The following is a 25,922-nucleotide window of genomic DNA, read 5'->3' on the forward strand; positions in this document are numbered from 1 at the left end:
GCTCCAAAAACAGAGGCCATTTTATATAACCAGGTGAACTCAGAGAAGACATAAACATCATACGTGAGGAAGTTTCAAAATAAGCCAGGCATAAACACACAATCAAAATAGACAAGTCCACAATTTAATATTCTTTTCAAATTAAGACATTACAAAAAAAAATCAGTGAAAGGGCTAGAGCAGTAGCACAGTGGGAATGGCACTTGCCTCCTACCTGGCAGACCCACGCTTGATCCCCCACATCCCATATGGTTCCTTAAGCATCAGCAGGAGTGATCCCCAGTGCAGAGCCAGGAGTGAACCCTGAACACTACTGGGTGTGGCCCCCAAAGAAGAAAACAGACGGCAAAAAAAAAAAAAACACACCCAAACCCCAAAAACTCCCACACAAAACAGCTCTACAGGTCATCACCCTATAAAGTGCCATTTTTACTGAGGTCAGTGGGAGCCTAGGGCCTGACAGATCAGTGTGAGCAGAGGCACGAGGGGCATCTGTCCTATATAGACAGAAACTTGTTCCACTGCATCTGGACTCAGTGTTGTGCTTGGTTTCCCACGACACACCATGGCCACATCCTGTCCACACACAGGAGCCAGCAACGGCTTCTCAGCCAGTAGAGATGAAGGACTAAGGCATGCACACCGCAGCCCAGTATGAAATGTGTGGGGCCAGGACATCTTCCCACTGTGACCACTGATCACCCAGTTCACAGTGCTGGTGGCTCTCAGCTGTTGGACCATGGACTGTGCTGCTCGGCAGGGGTGAGGTCAGAAAGGCCTGTTCTGCTAGTCCCACCTCCTACCCCTTCAGCCACCCCACCCTTCTGTTCTGTTCCCCCCCTCCCCCCATGTCTGTCCCTTTCTTACGCCCACAGGGAGCCACAAGAAGCCCAGCTGAGCCCAGGCAAGGCCTTTGCTCAGGTTCAGGTCATTAGATTCCCACGTTGAGAGGATGGCTTGTGCACATGCGCACAGACCCTGAGGTTCTGGGAATGAGGGCCAGGGTGATGGAAGGGGGATGGTCAGGATGCAGGCAGCTGGGGCCTGGCCCTGGCTAAGGTACCATGTGGAAAGGGTCACGGGAACTAGGTCTCACCTCTTCCCTCCCCAAGAAAGCTGAAAGGACTTTCCAAAGAGGCCGTCTGTCCTCAAACTCTGTGGAACCCTGTGCCCCACTCCAAGACAGGGTCTCCGAGGGCCAGAGAGACAGTGTAGGGGTTATGGCGCTTGTCAAGGTGCAGCTTGACACAGCTGCAGGGGGTCCCTCAAGCCCAGCCACGAGTGATCCCTGATTGGAGAGCCAGGAGTAAGCCCTGAGCATGGCCAGGTGTAGACCCAGAATAAATAAACCCCAAGTTTTATTAGAAAACACCAATGCTAGCTACATGGCCATGTGCTCTCGCTGCAGCCTGGATGTCACAATTTCAGCTTCTGGACTGAAATGTCTTGTCGTTTCTTCTTCTTCTCTGTCTTCTTGGCATCGCTGATTTGCATTTTCACTTGATCTTGTAACTTTGAAAAGAAAGCTTGGGATGACTTGAGGGCTTTGTCTTTTCCTTCGTCCTGCAATGAAAATCACACACACATGTTTCTGCTGGACAGGAAGCACAAGGAATATCACAAGAAGGGCCCAGGAGGAATGAGGGATAATGGACCTCAGGCAGACTGGGGGAAATAGTGCAGGGCTGGACACAAGGGCCACCGGCAGCCTCTCCCAGCAGGGGACAGTGCTGGTGCCATCCCTGCCCGCAACCCCAGTCCCAAGCCCCACGGCCTGACCTTCAGCAGTGCTGCCTTGCCGGTCTTGGTCAGCTGTTGGAGCTTGTTGACGGCCGCCGCCTTGGTCAGCTTGGCTGCCTGCTCCGGTCTCGTCTTCTCCAGTGCTTTCCTGCGCTTCTCCTTCTCCCTCAGCCGCAGGCGCTTCTGCAGCTTCTTCTTCCGCCGCTCGCGTTTCCTGTCTGTGGCGGTTTTCTCTGCAGCTGTTTTGATGTCTCCGGCTTTATTCTTTTCCTGGTGATAAACAACCAGCCACAGAGCAGTGAGTGATAGAGCAACTGTGGAGATGGTGCCAAGCAAGTCCCACGGAGCATGGCCAGCCTCTCCCCAGAGGCTGCGCCAGCACCAAGGCCTGCAGCCCCCATGGGCAAGGTCCCTGCCCTCCCCAATGCCCCATTCCAGATCCGGTCACACACAAGCCCAACTTGGTCATGTAAGGGGCCCCTGAGAAGAAAGGAGGGTGAGGACAGAGACCAGCTAGATATGGACCCCACTCACTGGATCCAAAGTGGATCCCCACCAGATCCCAACTCGGCATTTTTAAATAGCGTTTTCTCCTGTTTCTGTTTTAGGGGCCACATTGGGCAGGGCTGGAGGACCATGATGGGGTGCAGAATACTGAGCCAGCTTGGCTGCACGGAAGGCAAGTGCCCTAGCCTTGTGCTGATTGGTGGGCCCACACACCTCTACCCACTGGCCTGACCACGGCCCCACCGGCCCTGCACCGGGGTTCCTCACCTTGACCTCCTCGGGTGCCAGCAGGGTGGCATCACTCACGCTCACGGGCGCCACCTCCTCCATGGTGATGGCCGGCAAGTTGGACACAACCTTAATCTCAGGGACAGGCTAGAAAAGAGACGCTGGTTTTGCATCGAGCCCCAGGAGGCCCAGGAGAAGGTGCTGGAATGGGAGCCTGCAGTGACAGAAACCCAGGCCAGCGGCACCAGGAACTGTCCTGATGGCAGGCAGGGATCCCCAGGACAACAGTGCTCAGGACCTTCCACCAGCCCCCTTGGTGCTGAGCCCCGCTGGCCATGAGGGGACGCAGATAACCTGCTGCCACCTGGCTCTGGACATGCCAGTGTCACGTAGACCCTTGACAGGAACCTATGTGTAGTATAATGTAATCTCACACGGGGCCACATGTGGGGCATGAGACGGGAGTGGCTGATGGTACCTCATAGCACCAGCGCCACCCCGAGGCCTGGGGAAGGAACCAGGCTCGGCCTCTGACCTCTGGGTCAGCCCATGGTCTGTGACACTCCAACAAGCAGCAGGGGACAGTCAGGGGCCCTGGGGGTAGGACCCCAGGACAGCCAGCAGGTTTCCTGGGTTCCAGGGACTGGTAAGGGGGATGAGAAGAGGAGAGGGGCATTGAGAGAAGGCTGCGGGGCGAGGGCAGGGTTGGGGGCAGAGGGAGCCCACAGAGGGCAGGACTGGAGGGGAGCAGCCAGCTGTGGGCACCCAGAGTCACAGAGACCCTCCTGTTGCCAATTCCTCCTCAGCTCAGTGGCCACTGTCAGCACCAGCACAGCATCCCGTGGGCTCTGAGGTACCAGGACAAGTGACCTGAGCCCGAAAAGTGGCTGACTCCGTGCCAGGCTGACCCAGACCCCCCACTGGAACACAATGGATCGGGTAGGAGGGCCGCCTGTGGCTTGGGGCGGGGGGGAGGGGAATGGAAGAGCAGGAGCAGAACTGGCAGGGAATGGGACAGGCGTCATCCATGGTGGCCCTACAGCCCCGAAGCACAGAGAAGCGTCAGGGTGCCCTGGGCTGCTTGGAAGAGCTGTCCCTTACCGGCTTGGGAATGAAGTGGAAGTTGGAGAGGGCGTCCAGCTTCAGGAAAAGGGCGTCCATCATCTTCTGGATCTCCACATGCTCGGGGTTCTCCTCCTCTGCTGCTTTTTGCTTTGGAAAGAAGTTCTCATAAGATGGGGTGGCAGGGACGCATCGACAACCTAGTCCTCGGGGTGCACAGGCAGCGTCCCTGATCCTAGGGTCGGGTTGGGCTGCAGACCTCAGGGACCCTGCACAGACATGGGCCAGTCTGGTCAACGCAGAGCACCTGGGATGTGCTCATTCACATGCCAGGCACTGGCTTCTGTTCAGAATGGACAACTTCTCCTGGCACCACCAAAAAACTCCCTCTGCAGGTGCTGGGGAGGAGGAGGAAGCCGGCCAATCCTGGGCATGTCAACATCCTGTCACTTGGAGCTGTCACTGAAATTATCACAAACTCAACACCTCGCGTTTGACCCCCAGCCCTTGCCCAAATGCTACAGGTCAGCCCTGCTACAGGGCGCACCAGCACATGGGGACCAGCCCGTGAGCCCAGTGACTGCAGGTTCCTGGCTCTGCTGCAGCAGAACCCATGGGGCTAGAGCCACCACCTGCCGGTGGCACCCACCTGATTGAGCTTGATGTACTCCTGCTCATAGATCTCAGCCAGGCTCAGCTTGCTCTTCTCGTGGTCCAAAGTCAGACGCTTTTTGTACTCAAACGCGTCCTCCTTCGGCTTCTCTTTCCGGATTACGTCATCCCAGGCCTGGATGGAAAAGGCATATGGGCGGCCGACCAACCAAGCACAGCACCTGGCACACACCACCTCAGTCCCCGTCCACAAGATAAGGTTGTTTCATCAACAAAAAACGATTACAGGAATTGACCCTCCTTTTTCCACATCAGATACCACATCCACAATGGGCTGTGGGGTGTGACCACATTGAACTGGGACAGTTCCTAAGCCCCCAAGCCTACAGCAGGCAAGGCCAGGAGATAGACCAGGTCCCCTGATCTCCTCAGGGAACCAGGGCCCTGGTGCCAGTACCCCGATCTCTAGGGGAGATGTTCAATGGCGCTGGCCTTGCTCTCAGGTACCAATGAGAGCAGCTCTGGCTCTGCCAAAGCACCGTTCGGGCCGGAAGGCATCTCAGTGCAGAGCTGGTACAGACACAACCCCCATAGCCAGGAGACGGTAGTAGCCCTGCCCTGACACGCTGGGGCTCCCACACAGAGTCCTCACTGACCTGGTCCCGGATCCGCTGCTTGATGAGATCTTCCAGCTGCAGCGTTGTGTCCTCGGTGATCACCGGTGCTGAGGGGACACCGCAGGTACTGTGAGGCCAGTTCTGAGCCACCCCCACACTACACCCGCCCCACAAAAGGAGGGGGAGAGGGTCCTGTTGGCGAACCGCAAGACCAGAGTCTGTCCAGGAGCGTGACCCTCCAACCCCTGCCCAGGTCACCCTTTCCCATCCTGTACTGGAAAAGAAACGGGCTGGGCCAGTGAGGGAATGGTTGGAGTCACCGCCTAAGTCCAGGGGCAAATGGACCGGAAGAGGTGAGGGCACAGGTCTGGGAGGAGCCAAGCCCAGCTCACCGGCAGGCACTGCATGGCGACATGAGCAGCACCTCTGGGTGTGGTGGGCTCCAAATCCAAACCTCCCTCCCGGCTTCCATCCACAAAACAGCAGCAGAAAATGCAAAGGCACTGGTTGCTAGGCTCCATGCGTGGATGGGGGACACTTGGTATGAGCAATCAGGGTTGGGCTGCCAGTCAGGGACAGATTCTACTTCTTAGAGCCACTCACAATGACTCAGGGAGAAACACACACACACACACACACACACACATACACACACACACACACGTACATGCATGCACAAACATGTACTCATACATGCACACGTAGACACACATGTATGCACACATGCAGACACTTGTACACATACCAAACATACTGACACATGCAAACAAATACGCATACACACAGACACATACGCAGACACACGCACACAGAGACTGCACCGTTGTGCGTGTGGCCCACCGTGCTCTTCAGCATCAGCTTTTTAAATCAAGTCGAGGAAGCAGCACGTCCCCCCCTTTCTCAGTGGGCAGAGAACCACCAAGGGGGCAGGAACAGCGAGGTGGGCACGCGGGCATGGGCAGGTGCGCATGCATGGACACAGGAAGTAGGGTGAGGAAACAGGTATGCATGCGCGCGCGTACCCATGCGGACTGCGTGGTCGAAGTGCAGCGTCTCCTCCAGGAGGCTGTTCTCTGGGCGCTTCTGGGCTGTGACTTCCCCCTGCAGCTGCCAGGGCTTCTTCTCCAACAGCTCCTTCTCCAGAGACGCGATCTTCTCGTTCATCTGGGGGACATACCAAGGTGGGCCTGTAGGGATGGACTCGGACCCAGGGGAACAGTGGATGGTGGTGCACACGCAGAGAGCTGGAGAGGCATGTGGTATCACCTTCAGACACCTGTTGCCCCTTGCCCATTTGCAAGATCCCTCAGCACACACTCGGCCCTCTACCAGCCCATGCTGGTGAATGGATGATGATGAGGGGAGCGTAAGGCCCCAGTGGGCAGCACCGGGCACACGCTGCCAGGACCCACAACCCCCCACCCACAGCAGCACCAAGCGGACCTGGATCAAACTGCTCTCTGTTGCCTTTAGGAGCTCCCATAAGGATGCACCGTCAGAGCACTGCCCATGGAGTCAGCTTCTTTTCATTAGAACACAAACCCCACGCAGACCTTTAACCCCATAACCTGAATCCTGATTTTCTCTGAAAACAACTGTCAGGGCCCTAGAGGTCCTAGAGACAGCACAGTGGGGACTGAGCTGGCTGTGCATTGGCTGACCTGGGTTCCTTCCTCAATACCATACATACTCCCACTGAGCCCCACCACGAGTGATCACTGAGCACAGATCCAGGATTAAGGCCTGAGCACTGGCATGTATGGGCCCCAAACTAGAAGTAAATAAATATTAAGTAATTAAAATTTAAGAACAGTATTACTGGGTCAGAGAGCGCTCAACAGATTGAGTGCATACTTTGCACAAAGGTCTGAGTTTAAGCCCCAGCACGACTTGGTCCCCAGAGCCACCTGAGAAGAGAGTCGGGAGCAGCCCTTGAACACTACCACCTGTAGCCCAAAAAAAAATGGAAAAAAGAAAAAGTAAAAAAAGCATAAAGCCAACAGTGTACAATGGATATCCCCAGCTGCCTTCTACAACATCTGAGTTTTCCTAATTATCTGCTTGGTTTTTCCAACGTTCTTTGCAAATAGCAAGACGTTTATCTGCAACTTAACTTCATGTTGTCTATAATTGTGGTGATCTCATCCTCTTAAAAATGATTAAGTAACAGTGGCAATCATAATACTGTTGTAATTGTGGCCATTCTGTTTTGTTTTTTTTTGCCACACCCAGTGACATTCAGGGTTTACTCCTGGCCCTCTGCTCAGAATTACTTCTGGCAGTGCTTGGGGGGGCCCGATGGGATGCAGGGGATGGAACCCAGGTCAGCGTGAGCAAGGTAAGTGCCTTACCTACTGTACTATCGCTCCAGGCCCCAAAATGTCTGATCCTTAATGTTAAAAGGTTACTTCTAGATTCACCAAATGCATTTTAAGACACCTTTGGGTTAAACATGTTTCACTGCAAATGGAAAAAATAGGAGACTGGCTCTAAGCAAATCTTGCTGACACACCAGGAGGATTTTCTTCTTGACCTTGACCAAGAATTCAATGAAGAGATTTCCAAATACTGAACAGAGAGAAGTAGCCCATGTGTGTGCATGAGGTGGCAGAACAGAACTCCATGTCTAAGACCTGCTCTGAACGATGTGCAGACAGGGCTGAACTGAATCTGTGGCACTCAATCAAGTCCGAGTCAGCTGTCCTCCCGGGCAGCCGGCACAAGGGAGCAGGAATGAAACATCCTGGAAAGCATGTGAGGTCTGAGGCACAGGCCAGTGAGCAGGGGTTTCACGCCAGACCAGGTCGGAGCCCTGTGAACTAGCCGTCGTTTGCCTCTCCCCACACTGTGCTCTGAGAGTTTTGCTTCCTTGATAAGAGAAGACATATTACTCATGTCACGCACAGACACAGACACCCAGCCACCCGGGTTGATTGGTCATGAGCAAGCTGGGCTCCATGTCTCAGCTAACATATAAAAAGGATCCCTGATCCCCAAGTTACCTTTTCCTGTCTTTTCTCAAAAGAAGATTTCACTTCATTGGCATCCTTCTCACCCTTGAGGATGCCCAAGCCTTCCGTCTCTGTTTCTGTCTCCATCTCCTCCTCTTCCTCGTCCTCCTCTTCTTCCTCCTCATCCTCATCCTCCTCCTCGGGCAGAGCAAATGTGACTCTCTTTGCGCTGGCTCTGCGTGGTTGATCACTTTTGCTCTCCTCCAGGTCGACATCTTCATCCCTGAAAGATGGAAGCGCTTAGGAAAGGAAGAGAGACATATGTCGGGGAGACAACAGGAAAGCAGGGCCAAGTCCTGAAGGCCTCTCGCAGAACTAAGAACAGCTAACACCCCTAAACCTGCACGCACTCAGTGATGAAAGGGCCGAGAGGGATCAGCAAGGAAAAACAGAACAGAATCATGTGTCGATCCCAAACACAATCAGGTCCCCATGATGACCCCACCAGGTATTTACTCGCATGAAGGACCAATCAAAGCTTCTGACTGGCAATCCCAGGGGCACTGGTCCTTGTTGGGGACCCTTAAATGTCCCGTGGACTCCAACTCTCTCCTCTAGACATCTTCAAACTCCCTGTCTTAGAGACTCCGTCTTGAAACACGCACTCATCTGCCAAAGGACTGGGCAAGCTCTGGCTCAGAACGGAACAATCCAGAGTACTCACGGTTCTGAACTCCTATCTTCTCCATCTTCTCCCTCTTCGGTTCTATCTTCCTCCTCGTCTGAACCCTGCTCCTCTACACAGATAGCTGCTGGGTCATCTTCACTGTCAACTGGGTCGAAGAAATCTTTGTATTTCAGATTTCTGGAACTTTTCCTTGACTAAAACAAAAGAAATCCAAAACTTTTAAACTAAGGATTGGGGGGGGTGGGGAAATGGATGGACCCCACTGAATCATCACACACTCTCACACACACACACACACACACACACACACACACACACACTCAGGCAATTAACATTATTCTGAATCCTTAAGTAATTATTTTGAGGGCTAAGGAGTGAATTCACAATCCCCTGCCTTCCCCCCCCCCCAAATTATCTGTTGCCTGCAACTCTTAAGCTCTAAAAAAAAGGGTTTTGTACCCACTGCCTCTTTTGCAAACCACAACACCCAATAGGAGAGAGAGAACAAAAGGGAGTGCCCTGCCACAGAGGAAGGGTGGGATGGGGGAGCTGGGGGGTGGGAGGGATACTGGGATCCGTGGTGGTGGGAAATGGGCACTGGTGGAGGGATGGGTATTTGATCATTGTATAATTGAAACCCAAGCACAAAAATTTGTAAGTCTACAACTGTACCTCACAGTGTCTCACTAATAAAAATAAAAAATTTTAAAAATTAAAAAAAAAAGGGTTTGTGAAAAAGGAAATGATGGCTTGTTTTTCTAATAATTTTTTTTTTCCTTTTTCTTTTTGGGTCACACCCGGTGATGCACAGGGGTTCCTCCTGGCTCTGCACTCAGGAGTTACTCCTGGCAGTGCTCAGGGGACCATATGGGATGCTGGGAATCAAACCCGGGTCGGCCGCATGCAAGGCAAACGCCCTACCTGCTGTGCTATCTCTCCAGTCCCTAATTTCTTTTTCTTAAATGATCTAAACATATTTATACCTTGGTGAGGCTTTTTTTTTTTTTGAGGGGGGTCACATTCAGTGATGCTCAAGGGTTATTCCTGGCTCTAAACTCAGGAATTACTTCAGACAGTGATTGGGGGGACCATATGGGATGCTGGGAATCAAACCTGTGTAAGCCACATGCAAGGCAAATGCCCTCCCTGCTGTGCTATGGCATTGGTTCCCACCCTTGTGAGTTCTGAATCTCTCTGTGTGAACCAAAACAACTCCTTGAGGTAGGAAATACTTGCTTTCTCCTTCTCCCAAATTTTACCTTAAGTCTCTGACTTCCTAATAGCCCTTCATCTTCATCAGAATCCATATCTTCAAAAAGATCAACCTCATCATCATCATCCCCCTCTTCCTCTCCTTGCTCCTCCTTCTTTTCTATCTTCTCTAAAAAGGCTTCCATCTCAGCCAGGCGGAAGAACTTGTCATCCACGACGGACTTTTCCAGGGTCTTCCCAGGCACCTTCCTGGCCGCCTGGTTCTGTTGTTCCAACTTGCTGATATCAAAGTCAAGATCGGAATCCTCGTCGCTGAAGTCTGGGTCTGCGCTCAGGTCCAATCTGTTGGCCTTCTTGGCCCCTTGGGGCTTCTCACCGTGCAGGCCTGACAGTTCCTCATGCTGCTCCTCCTCCTCTTCCGAACCTGGTTCTGGGTCCTCTGGCCCATCAGCCTCCACTTCAGAGCCAGTTTCTTGGCACTCCTGCTTGTCATCCTCAGGGAGGAGACTAAGGTCATCGTCGTCGATGGTTGCCCTGACGACATCTTCCAGGTACTGCAGGATTGGCTGGTTCTGCAATTCCAGCTGCTGCCAAATCTGCTCATCATCAAAACTGGTGACCACCAGCTTCTGCAAAGGGCTGCCGTGGATCTGGCCCTTCTCCAGGGCTTTGTTTAAATCGTAGAGCACTTTGGTTAAAGAGGTAAAGCGGGATGCCAGATCATCTCGAATCCTAGCAAGGGGGCAAGAGGAAGATGTTAAGTCAGATGGAGATGTTGAGAGGAAAGACTTTCACAGCATTTTGAAAGAAAAGCAAAGCAGATCCAACCTGGTGCAAAATTAAATTGGAAAAAAAGTTCACTGCAGGCACTTGCTCATGAACTAAATTCGTAACGAGGGTTATAAGATCCAACTTACAAGCTCAGAACCATCCATGAATCTGTGACACAGATTAGAGGCAGGCACACTGGTGCTGGTTAATCTGTCAATCTTGGTCTGGAATTCTCTGCTGTTAAAACTCTCCGCTGCTCCCCTCCTTCTGAGAGCCAAGGGGCAACAGGCTCTGGCAAGGGTCATCAGAGGGAATCCAGCTGTTAAGGTGGATGCCCAGCCTGTTCCCAACTCGAACTCAGTCCCAGGCACAACATGAGCCTTGAGCATCACCAAAAGATGCCCTGGAGAGCCTGAGCATGGCTGGGGTGGCCCATGTGATCTCAGGCACCACATCCTCAGGCCCCTACACTGAACCACCAGGCCTGCTGGCCAAGAATCACTGGTGGGATACCACAGGTGTCCTGAATACCACTTGAGCACTCCCTCTGCTCCCCCCCACCCAACACCGCAAGTGAGTAAGAATGTTTCTGAGGATGTGACATTTGAGGTGAGGCCTACAAACAGGCTCACAACAAAATCTGGAACCGTGTAAGCCGGGAGAGCTTTGGGGAGCTTGATGAGTCTGGGGGAAAGTTTCACTGGACTGGAGGTGGATGGCAGGGACAGGTGGGGAGAGCAGGCTGGCCTCGGGGCTACCTTTAATTCTCGCTTAAAAAGAAAACAGCAGGGCCCAAAGACAGTGGAGGGGGAAAGGGGGTTTGCCTTGCGAGCAGCTGCCCAGAGTTGGATCCAGGGCACCCCACAGGCCTCCTGAACCGCCCGGAGTGATCTCTGAGCACAGAGCCAGGAGTCTGCCCTGTGCATGGGTGTGGCCCCTAAACTACAAAACCCAGAGAAACCACCAGGGATTGGGAAGCAAATGCGCCAGATGACCTAGACTGGAACCCCGATCTCCAACGGGAAAGGAAGAGAAGTTCGGGGTGATCCGGAGGTCCGCGGAACCTTGCGGCAGCAGACAGTGCTGCGGCTGAGTCGTGGCGCTTCTACTCCGATTCGGGGACAGCGCCGATGAGACTTGCCACGGGATTCCCAGGGAGAAGCGAGTCGGAATGACTGCGGGGGGCACGAGGGAGGAGGCGGCTCCCGCGAGGCCCGAGCGTGTCGGCGACTCGGGGCGTGGGCGTGGAGCGGAGCCTGACGCCTGAGGCCTGCGGGGCGCGCGGCGGTCGCGTCACAGGTCGCAGGCAACCAGCGACTGCGCGACTCGCAAGCAGCTGGGCGACAGGGCGCGGGGGTCAGTGCGGACGCACCCAGGCTTTAACAACCGGACTCGGTTTCCTCCTAAACCCCGGCGACTGTGGGGATCGCGCTGTGCAAAACCCTCCGACCGGCGACGAGGGGGCGTAGGCTAGCCGGAAACGTGGGCCCAGGAAACGTGGGGGCGTGCGTCCTCCCGCGCCCGCCCCCGGTCTCTGCGCACTCACGTGAGGAAGCACTCGGGCCGGTCGGTGGCCTGCTCCAGCTCGCCCAGGCACCGCTCCAGGGTGCGGCGCCGAACCACGCGCGGCGCCATCGCCGCGGCCGACGCGCAGGAAGAGGCGCCGGAAGCCGCGCCCCGCCACGCGCCGGCACGACCCCGAGCCGCGCAGCAAAGGTTCCGCCGCACAAAGGTTCCGGGCCCACCCCTCGCCAGAGCCAACGGCAGCGCGGGGACGCTGGGCGGCGCACGGGCAGGGGCGGGGTGGGGCGGGGCGGAACGGCGGAACTAGCCATCGGTCGATCCAGGGGCCCTTGAACTTTCTCCAAACAAGCATTTTTTTAAAACATTTTAAGATTTTTACCTTTTTATTAAGTCACATTACACGTTCCAAAGTTGTTCATAAGTTGGATTTCAGTCATATGTTCCACCACCCGTCCAGCGCCCATTTCCCACTTCCAATGTCCCCAGTTCCCCCCACGCCCCCACCCCCGCCTCTAAGGCTCTATGGCTGGCATTCTCTCTCTCTCTCTCTCTCTCTCTCTCTCTCTCTCTTTCTCCCCTTTTGGACATTATGGTTAAACTTGCAGTTTTGAAGAATTCTCAAGAGGGTGATGGGGGCTGGAGCGATAGCACAACGGGTAGGGCGTTTGTCTTGCACGCGGCCAATCTGGGTTCGGTCCCCGGCATCCCATATGGTCCCCCAAGCACCGCCAGGAGTGATTCCTGAGTGCTAGAGCCAGGAGTAACCCCTGAGCATCACTGGGTGTGACCCAAAAGCCAAAAAAGAAAAACAAAAACCTCAAGAGAGTGATGGGCACATGCGTTAAGAGGCTGCTTCTGATACCGGGTGACTTCAACACTTTGGGTTGTTAAATTAAGGGCATGCCGGCACTCGTCGGACAGACCTCTCTCGCCCCGCCCCTGAGAAGTAGCCCCGCCCCTAGAGCCCTTTTCCCGCTCCTTAGGGCACATTCCCCCGCCCCTTGAGCTCACTGCCCCGCCCCTTGGGCATATTCCCCGCCCCCCGAGGGTGTTGCCCCGCCCCTTGGCCCCGTTTCCCCGCCCCTTGAGCACATTGCCCTGACCCCTGAGTGCGTTACCCCGCCCCTTGAGCCCGCTGCCCCGCCCCTTAAACTCATTCCCCGCCCCTTGAGCCCGTTTCCCCGCCCCTTGAGCGCACTCCCCCGCCCCTGGAGCGGGTTGCCCCGCCCCTTAAGCACATTCCCCGCCCCCTGAGCGCGTTACCCCGCCCCTCGGCCGCGCGGTTTGCTGTCCCGGCGGCCGGCGAGGAGTTCAGAGTCGCTCTCCAAGATGGCGCGCGTGCTGAAGGCGGCGGCGAGTGCGGCAGGTGATTATCCCGCGCCGTCGGGCTCCCGTGGGCAGAACGCGGGGACGGACCGCTGGGGCGGGGGGCGGCCGCGCGGGCCCGAGCTCTGTCGGCACGGCGGGCACTTCCCGAGGGGGCCTGCACCGCGGCCCCCAGTGGTGGCGGCAGGGGCGAGGCAGCCGCCCGCGGCCGGTGCTGGACGCGCCGCGTCCCCCCCCACCCCGCCTCAGGCTGCGAGCCCGGGCAGCGGGCAGGGCCACAGCAGTGCCCGCGTCCTCCTGGGAGCCCCGGAGGTCAGTCCACGGGCGAGTCCTTGCGGGCCCAAGGGCCCCGAGTTCTCCCCGTTGGAAAATCAGAGCTGGACCTCGCGAGCCGGAGTGGCCGAAACTTCCGCGGCTGCCCCGCGCGCGCCCTTGGTCGGGGTGCTGCTCCCGCGCCGGGACTCGGTGCCTGGAAGCGCGTGCAGACCTGGCTACAACTGTGCTAAATCCTTCTGCTTAGCACCTTCAGGGAAGGCGCGAGTGGATGATGAAGCTTTCAGAAGTAGTTTCTCTCCTCCAAAGGAATTCCTAGTCCGCCTAAAGCCTCATCTCAAGCAGAACAAGTTGTCTGTTGCAATCACTGTAGGCATACTTAGACACTTAATTTCTTTTCTTTCCATTAAAAAAAAATGTTGTTTTGGTTGCATTCAGCTTGTGCCCATGGCTTTCTCCTGGCTCTGTACTCAGTGACCACTCCTGGTGGGGATGGACGAATATATATGGTGCCAAGGATCAAACCTCCTGGGCCTCAGGCATGGCCCTAGCCACTGCACTGTCCGTCCAGACACGTAATTTCTGTACTTCAGTAGGTGCTACTCTCCAGGGCTAAGCCAGGATCCACAGGCAATGTGCGGTGATTGTCTTAGGAGCCTCAACTTTTCATCAGGTTGAAGAGGTGGTATGAAAAAATGGTCCAACAGCTGTCCCAAAATGAATAACAGGTGCTACTTAATTTGTGGTACTAACTTTCTCCTGCACTCTCCTACTTTCCTTGATAAAAACCGACTAGCATCTTAGCCCACAAACCATTGCAAGGAGCTTTTGGCTAAAACAATGTGGAACAAAGTTAACTCTTAGGAAATAGATATTAGTCATAGAACATATGCTGGGGGTCAGAAAGAAAGAGAGAGAGAGAGTTCAAGGATTACAGTGCTTGTCCTGTGGTCCAGGGCACTGCCAGGAGGAACTCGGAATGTGGCTCCAACCCACCCCCAGTAACATTTCCTCATAGAGCATAAACCAAAGATACTCAAAATCAAGGACCAAACTAGGACAATTTCAGAACTAGAAAGTTAAGCGATGGCTTAATAACTTCACTTCACTGCTTGATACTCCCTGATTTAGGCTCTGAAGCACTGCCTGGCATGGCCCAGCCTGCCACCCCAAAAGAAACAACTGAAATTAAAAAATAAAAATGTCAGCCTTTCTCAGTCTTTTTTTTTTTTTTTTTTTTGCTTTTTGGGTCACACCTGGCAATGCACAGTGGTTACTCCTGGTTCTGCACTCAGGAATTACCCCCGGTGCTCGGGGGACCATATGGAATGCTGGAGATCGAACCTGGGTCGCCGCGTGCAAGGCAAACACCTACCCACTGTGCTATCACTCCAGCCTCAGTCATTTTATTTTTGTTCAGGCGTCCCATTTCTGCATGTGCTGTCCTTCAGCCTGCTGAAGTATACTTGGCTTGGTCAGGCTTTGTGCCCTAGAGGCTAATGGAGCCCGCCAACTGAGAACCTTTAGGACACAGGGCAGAAGAATCTGCCTCCTCCCAATCCCTGAGGCTCAGGGTTCGCAGAGCTGACTCTGGCATGCTTTGCCCATGTGGGATTGGCAGTGGACGCCGTCTGCACTCGACCCCTCACACCTGCTGGTGCCCCAGTAACAGGACCCCGGCCCCTTCCATAAAGGAGAGCTAGAACAGGGGGTCTGGCCCACAGGGCGTGCAGAGATCGAAGGGACAGACCCCGAAGCCAGGCCTGACTGTGTGGGTGCTTTCTCACCTTGTGCAATACCTGCAGGCCACAGGATGAGTTTTCCCAGCAAAGTCTGTGGTTTTCAGTCAAATTAAACAGTGCCACTAGCATTTCCCATTACCAAAAGTCGCCAAACTAGAAGTTCCAGCTCCGGTGTTCTAAGTACAGCCCACAATGTTTTTCACAAGAATCAACAATCAGGTTGGGCTCTTCCGCTTGCCACTATGGAACTCTTGTTCCATCATGCTTTTTTCTGTTTTAGAGGGTGTCAGAGGCACACCCAGTGGTGTTCAGGGTTTACACCTAGCTCTGTGCTCAGGTCACTGCCTCGTGTGGCTCAGGGGCTCAGGGTCTCGATTCGAGTCGGCAAGTGCCTTAAGCCCTGTACTATCTTTCCAGCCCTCGGTGGCTTTAGTTTAGAGAAATCTGTTCAGGCCACCCACATGACTGTGATTGTCATCCCAGAGAAGCTGCTGTGAAACACGGCAGGGGAGCAACAGAGGGCGGGATTTCTCATTTCTAGATGAAACAGGTTCCTGGACATTCGGCAGCACATCTGCCTCAGCCTTGGGAGTTAGAAAAATAAATGGAAACTAGGTGGGAATCCTCATCAGTTTGCCCTCCTGGCATTTGCATGAGATGATTTCCCTTCGTTGAGAATCATTTGACTAAAATATATGTTGAAAAGTACAGATCTGGGGGCTTGAGGGAGAGGATAGCAGGGAGCATGTTTGCCTTGCACGCAACAGACCTGGGTTCGTTACCCGGCATCCCGTATAGTCCCCCAAGCACCACCAGGAGTAATTCCTGAGTGCAGAGCCAGAACCCCTGAGCATCACCGGGTGTGACCCAAAAAGAAAAAAAAGTGGGTCTGATTAAGGTTTTAGTGAGACCTTGCCAGGTAGAAGACAGAGAAGCTGAGTCATGGGTGAGGGAGAAAACTGTTCTACCATTCACACTCCCCCTGTGTGCCATGCACAGTCTTTGGAGCCGGTCATTCTCAGTGCCCCCTGCCCATCTCTCTGTTCACCATCTGTGGAAATTGTTATCATGAAAGCCTGGCTTTGTGCTGAGTCGAGTTGGAGCTCAGGGTTTGCTTTGGAATATCTTGCTGATCAGGGCAGAGCCGGAGAGAGAGAGAACAGTGGGTCCGGTGCTTACCTTACACGTGGCAGACCTGATTTCAGTCCCAGGCACCAAATAGAGTTCCCTGAACACCACCAGGCGTAGCCCCCAAAATAAGAAAAGGAATAGAAGGGAGTGAGGCATTTGCGGGGAGCCCTGCTTCGCAGTGCTGAAGATAAACAGGCCGGTCACTATCTGCATGGGGCCTTGTCTCTGAGAAGCCCTTCCTGGGCAGGCGCCCCTCTCAGCTGTGCCCTGCTGTTGGTTTCCAGGGCTCTTGTGCAGACAGCTGCCCCCTGCCCCGGCTGTGAGGACATACTCCACGTCACAGTTCTCCCACCAAGTGGCACCTTCCCTGTGGAAGCTGGGCCGACTCAACCACGTTGCCATCGCCGTGCCCGACTTGGAAAAGGCCAAGGCATTTTACCAGAATGTTCTGGGCGCCGAGGTGAGCGAGGCTGTCCCTCTGCCTGAGCACGGCGTGTCTGTCGTGTTCGTCAGCCTGGGCAACACCAAGATGGAGCTGCTGCACCCGCTGGGGACGGACAGCCCCATCGAAGGGTTCCTGCAGAAGAACAAGGTGGGGGGCATCCACCACGTCTGTATCGAGGTACTCTTTCTTGTGTTTGGGGGGCTCTGGGTCCACATACCCAATGGTGCTCCTGGGTCTGTACTCAGGAATAACCCCTGCGATGTTCAGGGGACCCAACCAGGGTGGGGTGCCAGGGATCAAACCGGGGCCTGCTGCATTCATGACAGGCACCCTACCTACTATGCTGTATCTCCAGCTCTTTGCTGTTTTACTTATTTATTTTAATTTTAATTTTTTTAACTGAATTACTGTGATATACCGTTACAAAGTTGTTCATGATTGGGTTTCAGTTATACAATGTTCCAACACTTGTCCCTGGGTTTCAGTCATACAATGTTCCAACACTAGTCCCTTCAGTATACATTTCCTACCACCAGTGTCCCCAGTTTCCCTCCCCCTGCCTCTATGGCAGGCACCTCTCTCTCTCCTTCTCTCTCTCTACCCCCCGATTTTCTTCCCTCTCTCCCTCCCTCCCTCCTTTTGGGTATTGTGGTTTGCAATACAGGTACTGAAAGGTTATCTACCTTCAACATTTAGTTCTTGTCCAGAGTAATTATTTTCAAGGACATTGCTTTTTTTATTATTTTATTTTATTTTATTTTGCTTTTTGGGTCACACCTGGCGATGCTCAGGGGTTACTCCTGGTTCGTCACTCAGGAATCACTCCTAGTGGTGCTCGGGGGACCTTATGGGATGCTGGGAATCGAACCCGGGTCGGCCGCGTGCAAGGCAAATTCCCTACCCGCTATGCTATTGCTCCAGCCTCCAGATCAATTATTTCTGACTATTATTATCATGCTGATCCCTTCTCTATCCTAACTACCCTCCACCCCACACATACTTGTACACTTGTGGCAAACTTTCAACTATTGACCAGTCCTGGCCCCTGTTTTCCCTGACTTTGGATATTAGTTTCATACTATTTTTTCTTTGATATTTCACAAACGAGTGCAGTCATTCTGTGTCTGTCCCTCTCCTTCTGACTCATTTCACTCGGCACGATACTCTCCATGTCCACCCATTTATAGGCAAATTTCATGACTTCATTTTTTTTCCCATTCCCAACTAGGAATCTTCAGGGGGCACCCCCAGAAACAAGTGGGCACCCCCCAGGCAGCCCCAGGAGTCTAGAATCTGCATCCAGCTCCTGGCTCTGCCTGCAGCACCTGCCCTGCTTCACTTTTTCTAATGGGACCAGAGCAGTAATACAGCGGGGAGGGCGCTGACCTTCCACGCAGCTGACCCGGGTTCAATCTTTGGCATCCAGTAGGATCCCCTGAGCACCACCAGGAGTGATCCCTCAGTGCAGAGCCAGGAGTAAACCCTGAGCATTGCCAGCTGTGACCCAGAAAGCCAAAGAAAAAAAAAAAAAGAAGAAAGGAAAAGGAAAAGAAACCTCCCCAAAACAAAAACAAAAATTTTCCTAACAGCTGCACAGAATTCCACTGTGTAGATGTCCTGTAGTTCATCTGGTCACCTGTTCTTGAACACTTGGTCTTTCCTAGGTTCTGGCCATTGTGAGCTGCAGTGTCCTTACTCTCCTGATGCTTGGTGTTTTCCATTTCCTTTTTGAAAAGATCTTTTGGTTTGGGGGCCACCCCAGCAGTGCTTTCAGGGCTTACTCTTGGCTCTGCTTTCAGGGATCTCTCCTGGTGGGTTTGGGGGACCAGATGTAGGCCAGGGATTGAGCCTGGGTCGGCTGTGTGCTCGGCAGGTGCCCTCCCTGCTGGCAGAGGCAGCAGTGTATCGAATGCCCTTGGTGTCTTAAGACTGTGTGCTGTCACGGTTCCCAGACACTGTGCTCAAGGGATGATAATCCAGCCTCACTCCTGGCCGGGCACTCAAAAGGCAAGCGCCCGAAAGGCAAATGCCCAAGCTGCTGTGCTGTCTCTCTAGCCCCTCCCTGTGTTCTTAAGGTCCCCCCAGAACAGCCTGCTAGACCAGAGGCTTGCCAGGATGGCGCCTATATCTGGAGCTACATGGCCTTCTGGTGGGGATGAGCCCGGCTTCCACGCGCCTCCGTGAGGTGCTGACTGAAGCCACGTGGCCGTTGTTTAGAGAACTTAAACTGTGCCCTCGGAAAAGCCCAGGGCCCACACCCCACACCAGCGCTGCAGCTGTTCATGTTGCCCGTTATTGCAGCAGTATCTGGGGTGACCCCCGGCTTAACTGTTGGGGGCTCGGGAAGGGCTTTCTGCCGTGTTCAGGTGATGCTGCCATGTGGGTTGGATGAAACCCAGGATAGAAGTTTCCGGGGCAGCAGGCTGAGGCCACAGTGGGGCCCAGTTAGTGCTTGGATATCTGTTCAGCTGCACCAGTGAGCCAGAGCTGGCTTGCCCGGGGCGCCAGTGAGCAGGGGGCCATGGAGTGGGATGCCGTGTCTTCAGGGTGCCTCCTGCTCTGTTCTCATCACTCCCCTCTGAGCCCCACACACGGGACCTGGCCCCTCTGGCCCTGGACTTTGGCAGGCAGACGGGGCCTGGCACCATCCTGAACGACAACCCCCAGAGGTGTCAGGCCGGGAAATGAGCACCGGAGTGAGCCCTGGTCCCTAGGTGCGGGCTGGGCTAGAGGGTTTGCCCGAGTCACTCCCTCCCCTGGGATGGATGTGACTCGGCCGCCTTTGAACCCAGGCTCTCCTCTTCACATCAGAGCCGGGCCTTCAAAGGGAGGTTCGGGAGCTGGAGTTCAGTGGAGAGTCAGACAGTCGAGTGATGTGACTGAAGCAGAGTTGGGCCTGGGAACGGAGAGGATAGATAGACCAGCCTCATGAAGGTGGGTGGTAGGAGGTGCGGGAAGTGGTTTCTCGTGGGTATGAACTCGAACTTGCCCCTCATTGTTACTCACCAGCCTCTGTGAAAACTGAGATGGCTGGGGCTGTGGTCGGCCAGAGTTTGACCCCTGCAAGCATGTGCCTGGTCCCAGCACCACTGGATGTGGGCCTGGCCTCCCCAGACACCACAGGCGCCCCCTGGAGGACCCAAGTCATACTGCATTGCCGGGCTCCAACATCTGGAAACCTGCATCCCTGCATCTGGAAGGGGAGAGTTGGGGGAGGGGGGGCCTGGGCCCCTGTGTCCCCACCATCACTTGGGTTTGTCCACTGTATTTTTTTAAAGAATGGTAGTAATACTTTTACGTGTCCGTAATGCTCTGAATTAGTTTGGGGTGCAGGAGGGAGTTTGAGCCACACTGGGTGATGCTCACAGTCTTTGTATGGGGGGGCGGGGTTAGATCCCAGCACCACATGGTGCCCTGAGCACTGTGGGGAGCCTATCCTCTAGCACAGAGCCAAGAGTAGCCCCTCAGCACTGCTAGCCTACCCCCCACCTCTAGAATAAATCCAAACGAAAGTGACATGTTATTCCTTGTTCATAAAATGTGTCCCTGAGAATCACATCTTCTAAGACTTTTGCTTTTTTTTCCCCCAGCAGTGCTCATGGCTGACTCCTGGCTCTGTGCTCAGGGATCACTCCTGGCAGGGCTCAGGGAACCATATGAAGACTTAAGTAGGTGTGACTCTTTGCCCCAAACAAAAAAGATTTCAGTGAGGCTTTCAACTGGGGCAGCCAACAGCCAGAGAGAGGGAAGAGAAGGTTTGAGGAGACGTCTCTGAAATGTCTCTGTGACTGGTTTGTGGCACTGTCAGTTTGAATTGACAGGTGACGGCGGGATCAACATGACTTCCCAGACACAGATTAACACGTTCCCCCAGCCCTCGAAAATAAAGAGCTGGTGAGGGGTTGAAGTGAATGGCAGAGTTCTTGCTGATGGCATCCAGGGCTCACCATGCTGTCTGATGCCACCCAACTCTCCTATGAAAGATTATAAAATTACATGTTTTCTGAAGGTTTTCAGGCTATTAGTGACTTATCTTTATGACTTACTGGGACAGATGTAATTCCCCAAGTCAAATTGTTTTTGCATTCCCACAAGCGTTTCTTTTGTCATAAAGTAGATGGTGCCATCAGAGAATTAAAAGACATTTAAATTTCGTTTTTATTATTTCTCAATAAGACATCAGGAGTGTTCTTAGCAAATATGTAAAATTTATACCACCATTCACAGAAGGTGGAATATGGTAAGAGGTCTTTAAAGTCAAAGTTAACGAGAGAAATAGTTATGGCAATAGAAGCAAGGAGAATAGCACTTAGGCATTTGCAAGAAAAAAAACAGAACAACTAATAAGTCTCAAATGCTTCTTGGATATGAACATGAAAAATGCTATAGCCTAAATATTGGGATGCAGTATCAAGATTGTGCTGCACACCTGTGTTTGAGTAGGATGTTCTATAAATAAAAGTTTAGGTCCAATCTCGGGTAGATATTATCAAAGCTTTGGGAAGAAAAGTGAGAACGTCATGAACATAGCGAATAGAAAACCATCACAAGCAGCCGCCCCTCATCACCGAGCCCACACGCTCCAGGTTTTGCCATCCTTGCTTTACCTTTTTATTGTATTCTTGATTTTTAATTAAGTTTTATTGGAATATTATCGGTGCACAAAATTTGGTTTGCCAATAATTCTCACCAGACCACAATGCCTGAGTAGAGAGCGAACCTTGAGAAGTCAAGCAGCATGGTGACATCAGTGTCTGCAGGATGAGGGACTCATGGTTGGGGCTCAGGGTTGCGCTGATTCTGTGTGTCCTTAGAAGCTTGAGACAGCGCAGAGGGTGAGGTGCTGCCTTGCGCACAATTGACCCCATGGAACCCCTGAGCCCTGCCAGGAGTGAGGCCTGAGCCCAGAGCCGGGAGTAAGCCATAAGCACTGCTGGTTGTGTCCCCCGATCAAACAAGAGACAATTCCACTTGTTATAAATGGTTCATCTGTGTGGTCATCACTATTCCATAGCCCCCTGAGATCCCCATTGTCCTATTCTCCCCATGGACACCCGTGACCCCACTAGCCCATAGACCTTGTTCTCCCCGAAGGTGCCCTTTTGCCGCCCAGTGCCAGCCCCAGTGCCCACCTGGGACCCTGTTCTATGGGTTCACCCCAACTCTTACCTTGACAGCACCTCTGGCTGCTGTGGTTTGTCATCTTTTACATTACTGGTGGCCCGTCCAGAAGTCGCATCTGTGGTTGGTGACATTGGTGACCTGTCCCGCAATGGCACCTATGGTAGGTGACATTAGTGGCCTGTCCCACAGTCGCATCTGTGGTAGGTGATAATGGTGGCCCGTCCTACATGGCATCTGTCTGCTGTTTTTCTCCTGAGCAGTGTAGGCTGCTGCTGGCACTGAGGGGACTCTGGGCCATGCATGGCCCTGGGCTCTCAGAGGCCTGGTTGTGTGTGCTCATTCCCCATGACGGTTGGCATGGCCACACTGAAGGAATGGCCGTGGCATGGTGGGATTCTTCTGCATCATCGTTTTCTGCCCCACCCCGTCATCTGTTCTGGGCTCAGTTATTATCAGCTGTTATCATGGGTGCGGGCGTGCAGACTTAGACTGAGACTCCGTGGTCCCTTTGTGGTTCCAGCTTCCAACAACATTGGGGGGGCTTTTTTGTTGGCTTCGGTGTGGACCCTAAGATGCTCCAGACCTGTTTTCTCTCTCCCCTGCCTTTGCCTACAGCAGCCTTCCTCCAGGAAGCCCTCCTGCCCTTATAGTGGAGAAGAGGATTTGGCACCAGTGTCTAAGGCTGGATGTTTTGCTGCTGCAGGGTATCATTCTTCTAGGCCTGCCCAGCTAACAGGGCAGGTCATACATTGTGTGTGTGTGCGTGCGCGCGCGCACACACACACACACACACACACATCCATGCGTCCAAACGGGACCGGGGGACCCATAGATCGCAGAGAGGAAATGACAACTTGATCTCAGTCCCCATCTCTGCCCCAGAGCTTGCAGGCCTCGGGGGTGGGGGGCAGCCAAGGTGGAGACCTTTGGTTGATCATGACAGGGAAGCAAATACGGGGTTGCACTGGGTAGACCAGGGAGAAGTTTGCTCTCAGGAGACCCCACCCCCACCACTGAAGGTCTGCAGCATTCTCGGGGAGTAGAGTGGAGCTCGGAATCAAATTGCTTCCCGGCAGCCATAGATGGAGCCAGTCACGTGAGCTCAAGGGCATCTCCTGGAGCCCCAAGAAGATGAGGTGCAGAGTGTGTGCAGGGGAATGATTAGAGCAGAGCCACGAGGGACAGGAACTTGCCTGGCCTGGGACCCTGCTTCCTCCGGCCACACTGAGTCATGTTCTGATCACAGCCAAGAGAGGAAAATGTGTCCTGGAGCTGGGCCCTTTTGGGACCCACACTGGCCGTCTGAGTGGGTCACAGTGGGGGCTTCATTTGGGACACTGGCCCTGTCTTCCCCCTCGTGCTGGGGTGTCGCCTAATGGCGTGGGGCCGGGGCGTCAACGTGTCCCATGTCTGTTGGCCTGCTTGGGAGCCCCTGCTCTGCCTCTGACCATCCTGGGGCCTGTGAGCTCCCTGTGGCGGTGCTCACGTGACAGCCTTCATGGGCTTGTTCTGGAGGCTGGCCTACTTAGGGGTCCAGAGACTAGGGGTGAGGGGTGGGATCAACAGGGCAAGAAAAGAACCTAGAAGAACAACTACAAGTGCCAGCAGGTCCATCCTGAGGTGGTGGGAGAACAGCAAGATGGGCTGGTCAGCACCTGCCCATGGGAGGGGTCACCAGCCCTTGGAGGGCAGAACTGTACCCACGTACCCCTCAGACAGAAACCAGAGGGGAGGATTGCTCTAGGCAACAGACAGAGAATCTTTCTAGGGCAAAGAAGCACTGGGAGAGATTCTGAGTCATCTTCATTTCTGTGAAGTGATGGCCAGGGTGTTTAGGGCTCAGAAAGCCCCGCTCATTTGCTCCAGTCTGGTCTGTGTCTGCAGTGAATTGGGGAAAAAAATAATCAGTTTTGGGTTTTTTGGGTTTTTCTAGATTTAAAAAAATTTTTTTTTAAACTGAAACAGTGAGATACATAGTTACATAGGTTTTCATAATTGGGTTTCAGTTATTTAATGTGGCAACACTGTTCAGTCCTTCACCAGTGTACATTTCTCACCACCAGTATTCCCAGTTTTCCCTCCCCCCACCTCTGGCAGATGTTTTTCCTCTCTCTCTGTCTCCCTGTCTCTCTCTCTCCCTGTATCTCTCTCTCTTTCTCTCTTTCCCTTCCTCCCTCCCTCCCTCCCTAGGCAGTGCCAGCGGTCAACCCCCAAGCCAGCCATGCACAAGATAAGCATAGTCTCTCCAGCCCTTATATTTTAATTTTCAGCCCGTTTATATGGGAGACCCTGTCTCTGTACTGTGGGTGAACAATATCTCTCTGGGACTCTCTGGGACTTGCAGGATCAAACAAGAAAAGAATAATGCCAGTAGCCTTATGGTTCAGGTTATAAGGAAATGCTTCACCTACAGCGAACATTCCTAAGCATTGTGTCGTTCCTCTCGGGAAAGGGGGCACCTTGTTCCCTGGACACAGTGAGTGCTGTGGTTTGTGATTGTGGAGGCATGCTCAGCCACCACCCTCTGTCTCCCTCCCTCCAGGTGGACGATATCAATGCGGCTGTGCTCGACCTGAAAAAAAAGAAGATCCGGATTCTCAGTGAAGAGGCCAAAATCGGAGCCCACGGGAAGCCCGTGATCTTCCTGCACCCCAAAGACTGTGGGGGTGTCCTGGTGGAGCTGGAGCAGGCGTGATGCCTGTCTGCGTCCATCACAGGCACAGAGACAGGACGCTGTAGGCCCGGGAGCAATGCCGAGGTCTCCCCTAGTGAGAAAATAAAATGTGGGCGTCTCCAGCGATCCCTGATATCACTCCTCGCTTTTCTCCAAGAATCTGAAGTCACTAGTTTCGTTCTGGGTTTTGGGTTTTACCCTGGTGCTTGGGGGTTGCTGCTGGCAGGAGGTTGCTGGCAGGGCGGTTGCTGCTGGCTCAGCCCCCGGGCTCCCCATGCATGTCAGATGCCACAGCCTTTGAGTTCTCCTCAGCTCGAGGCCTGGAGGTCCACACTGCTGCGTCAAAGGAGCACCAGGGACTCCGCAGATGGAGGGGTGACACTTGGGTGCCAGCACTTCCCCCACTGCTTACCAGGGGAGCTGGGAGGCTCGCCGGGCGATTACTCCTGCAGAGCCACGGCACAGTGATTCCCGGTGTGCAGAATCGTGGAGGATCAAGGGGCAAGAGGCTGGGGCCACAGGCATGGCACTAGTGCTTGGTGGGGGTCCACTTGGTCCTATGCCCAGACAGAGACATAGAGCCATGCCCCAAGATTTAGGTAGCATTGCAGTCAATAAAACTTGAATGTTTGGGTCTATCATACATTTCCCACTTTGGGGAAAACAGATTTCTGAGCACTTTAAGAGCTTTATCAAATCACAAGCATTATGAAAATAAACTTTCCTGTTCAAGCCAAGTTCAATGTGTTACCTGCCCAAAAGGCATTGTCCTTGCGTGTGTGTGTGTGTGTGTGTGTGTGTGTGTGTGTGTGTGTTGGGTCGGGTACAGCATATCTCATCACGATGGGTCGGGGATGGAGCTAGGTGTGAGAGTTCTCACCTTGCAGGTGTGAGGCCCCAGGTTTGATCCCTGGCACTGGAGAGAAGTGACCACCCCAAGCCACTACCCAGCTGCAGAGCCCAGGCAGCTGCATGCACAGCCCAGTAGGAGAACACTGAGCCGAGCATTCTCAAGGGTCAGGGAATTCTGGCCGCTTGGAGCTGCTCATACACTACCAAGTTGTTTGGGGTGGTGTGGGAAGTTGGGGAGCTTGGTGCGTGTTGCAATAATGGTGTTGACAAGGGCCTTACTTTCATATGGTTGGCCCAGTGCTGGTCAGGGCTGACTCCTGGCTCTGTGCTCTGGAATCACTCCTGGTGGGACTTGGTACCCTCTTGGGTGCTGGGGACTTGGATTGGATCAATCATGGGCAAAGCTGTCCTGTCTCTCCGAATTTTGATGTGACACCTTGTAG

General features: G+C 53.8%; 2 protein-coding genes across 2 annotated transcripts; one reads left to right on the forward strand and one right to left on the reverse strand.

Moving 5' to 3' along the window:
• Nucleotides 1-1,323: 1,323 nt before the first annotated feature.
• On the reverse strand, nt 1,324-12,067 carry MPHOSPH10 (M-phase phosphoprotein 10). The gene is made up of 11 exons (XM_056124432.1): nt 11,935-12,067; nt 9,665-10,349; nt 8,442-8,599; nt 7,769-8,000; nt 5,789-5,930; nt 4,806-4,873; nt 4,187-4,324; nt 3,577-3,687; nt 2,515-2,622; nt 1,780-2,010; nt 1,324-1,563 (listed from the first exon to the last, which is right to left on the reverse strand). Exons 1-11 carry the CDS (start codon nt 12,021-12,023, stop codon nt 1,417-1,419), a joined length of 2,109 nt encoding a protein of 702 aa, XP_055980407.1. The 5' UTR covers nt 12,024-12,067; the 3' UTR covers nt 1,324-1,416.
• A 1,116-nt stretch (nt 12,068-13,183) lies between these two features.
• On the forward strand, nt 13,184-25,364 carry MCEE (methylmalonyl-CoA epimerase). Its single transcript, XM_056124608.1, has 3 exons — nt 13,184-13,278; nt 16,669-17,006; nt 24,496-25,364. Exons 1-3 carry the CDS (start codon nt 13,242-13,244, stop codon nt 24,646-24,648), a joined length of 528 nt encoding a protein of 175 aa, XP_055980583.1. The 5' UTR covers nt 13,184-13,241; the 3' UTR covers nt 24,649-25,364.
• Nucleotides 25,365-25,922: the final 558 nt, after the last annotated feature.

This window comes from Sorex fumeus, unplaced genomic scaffold (assembly GCF_029834395.1).
Source record: "Sorex fumeus unplaced genomic scaffold, SorFum_2.1 ptg000051l, whole genome shotgun sequence".
In the NCBI taxonomy this organism is placed as follows: Eukaryota; Metazoa; Chordata; class Mammalia; order Eulipotyphla; family Soricidae; genus Sorex; species Sorex fumeus.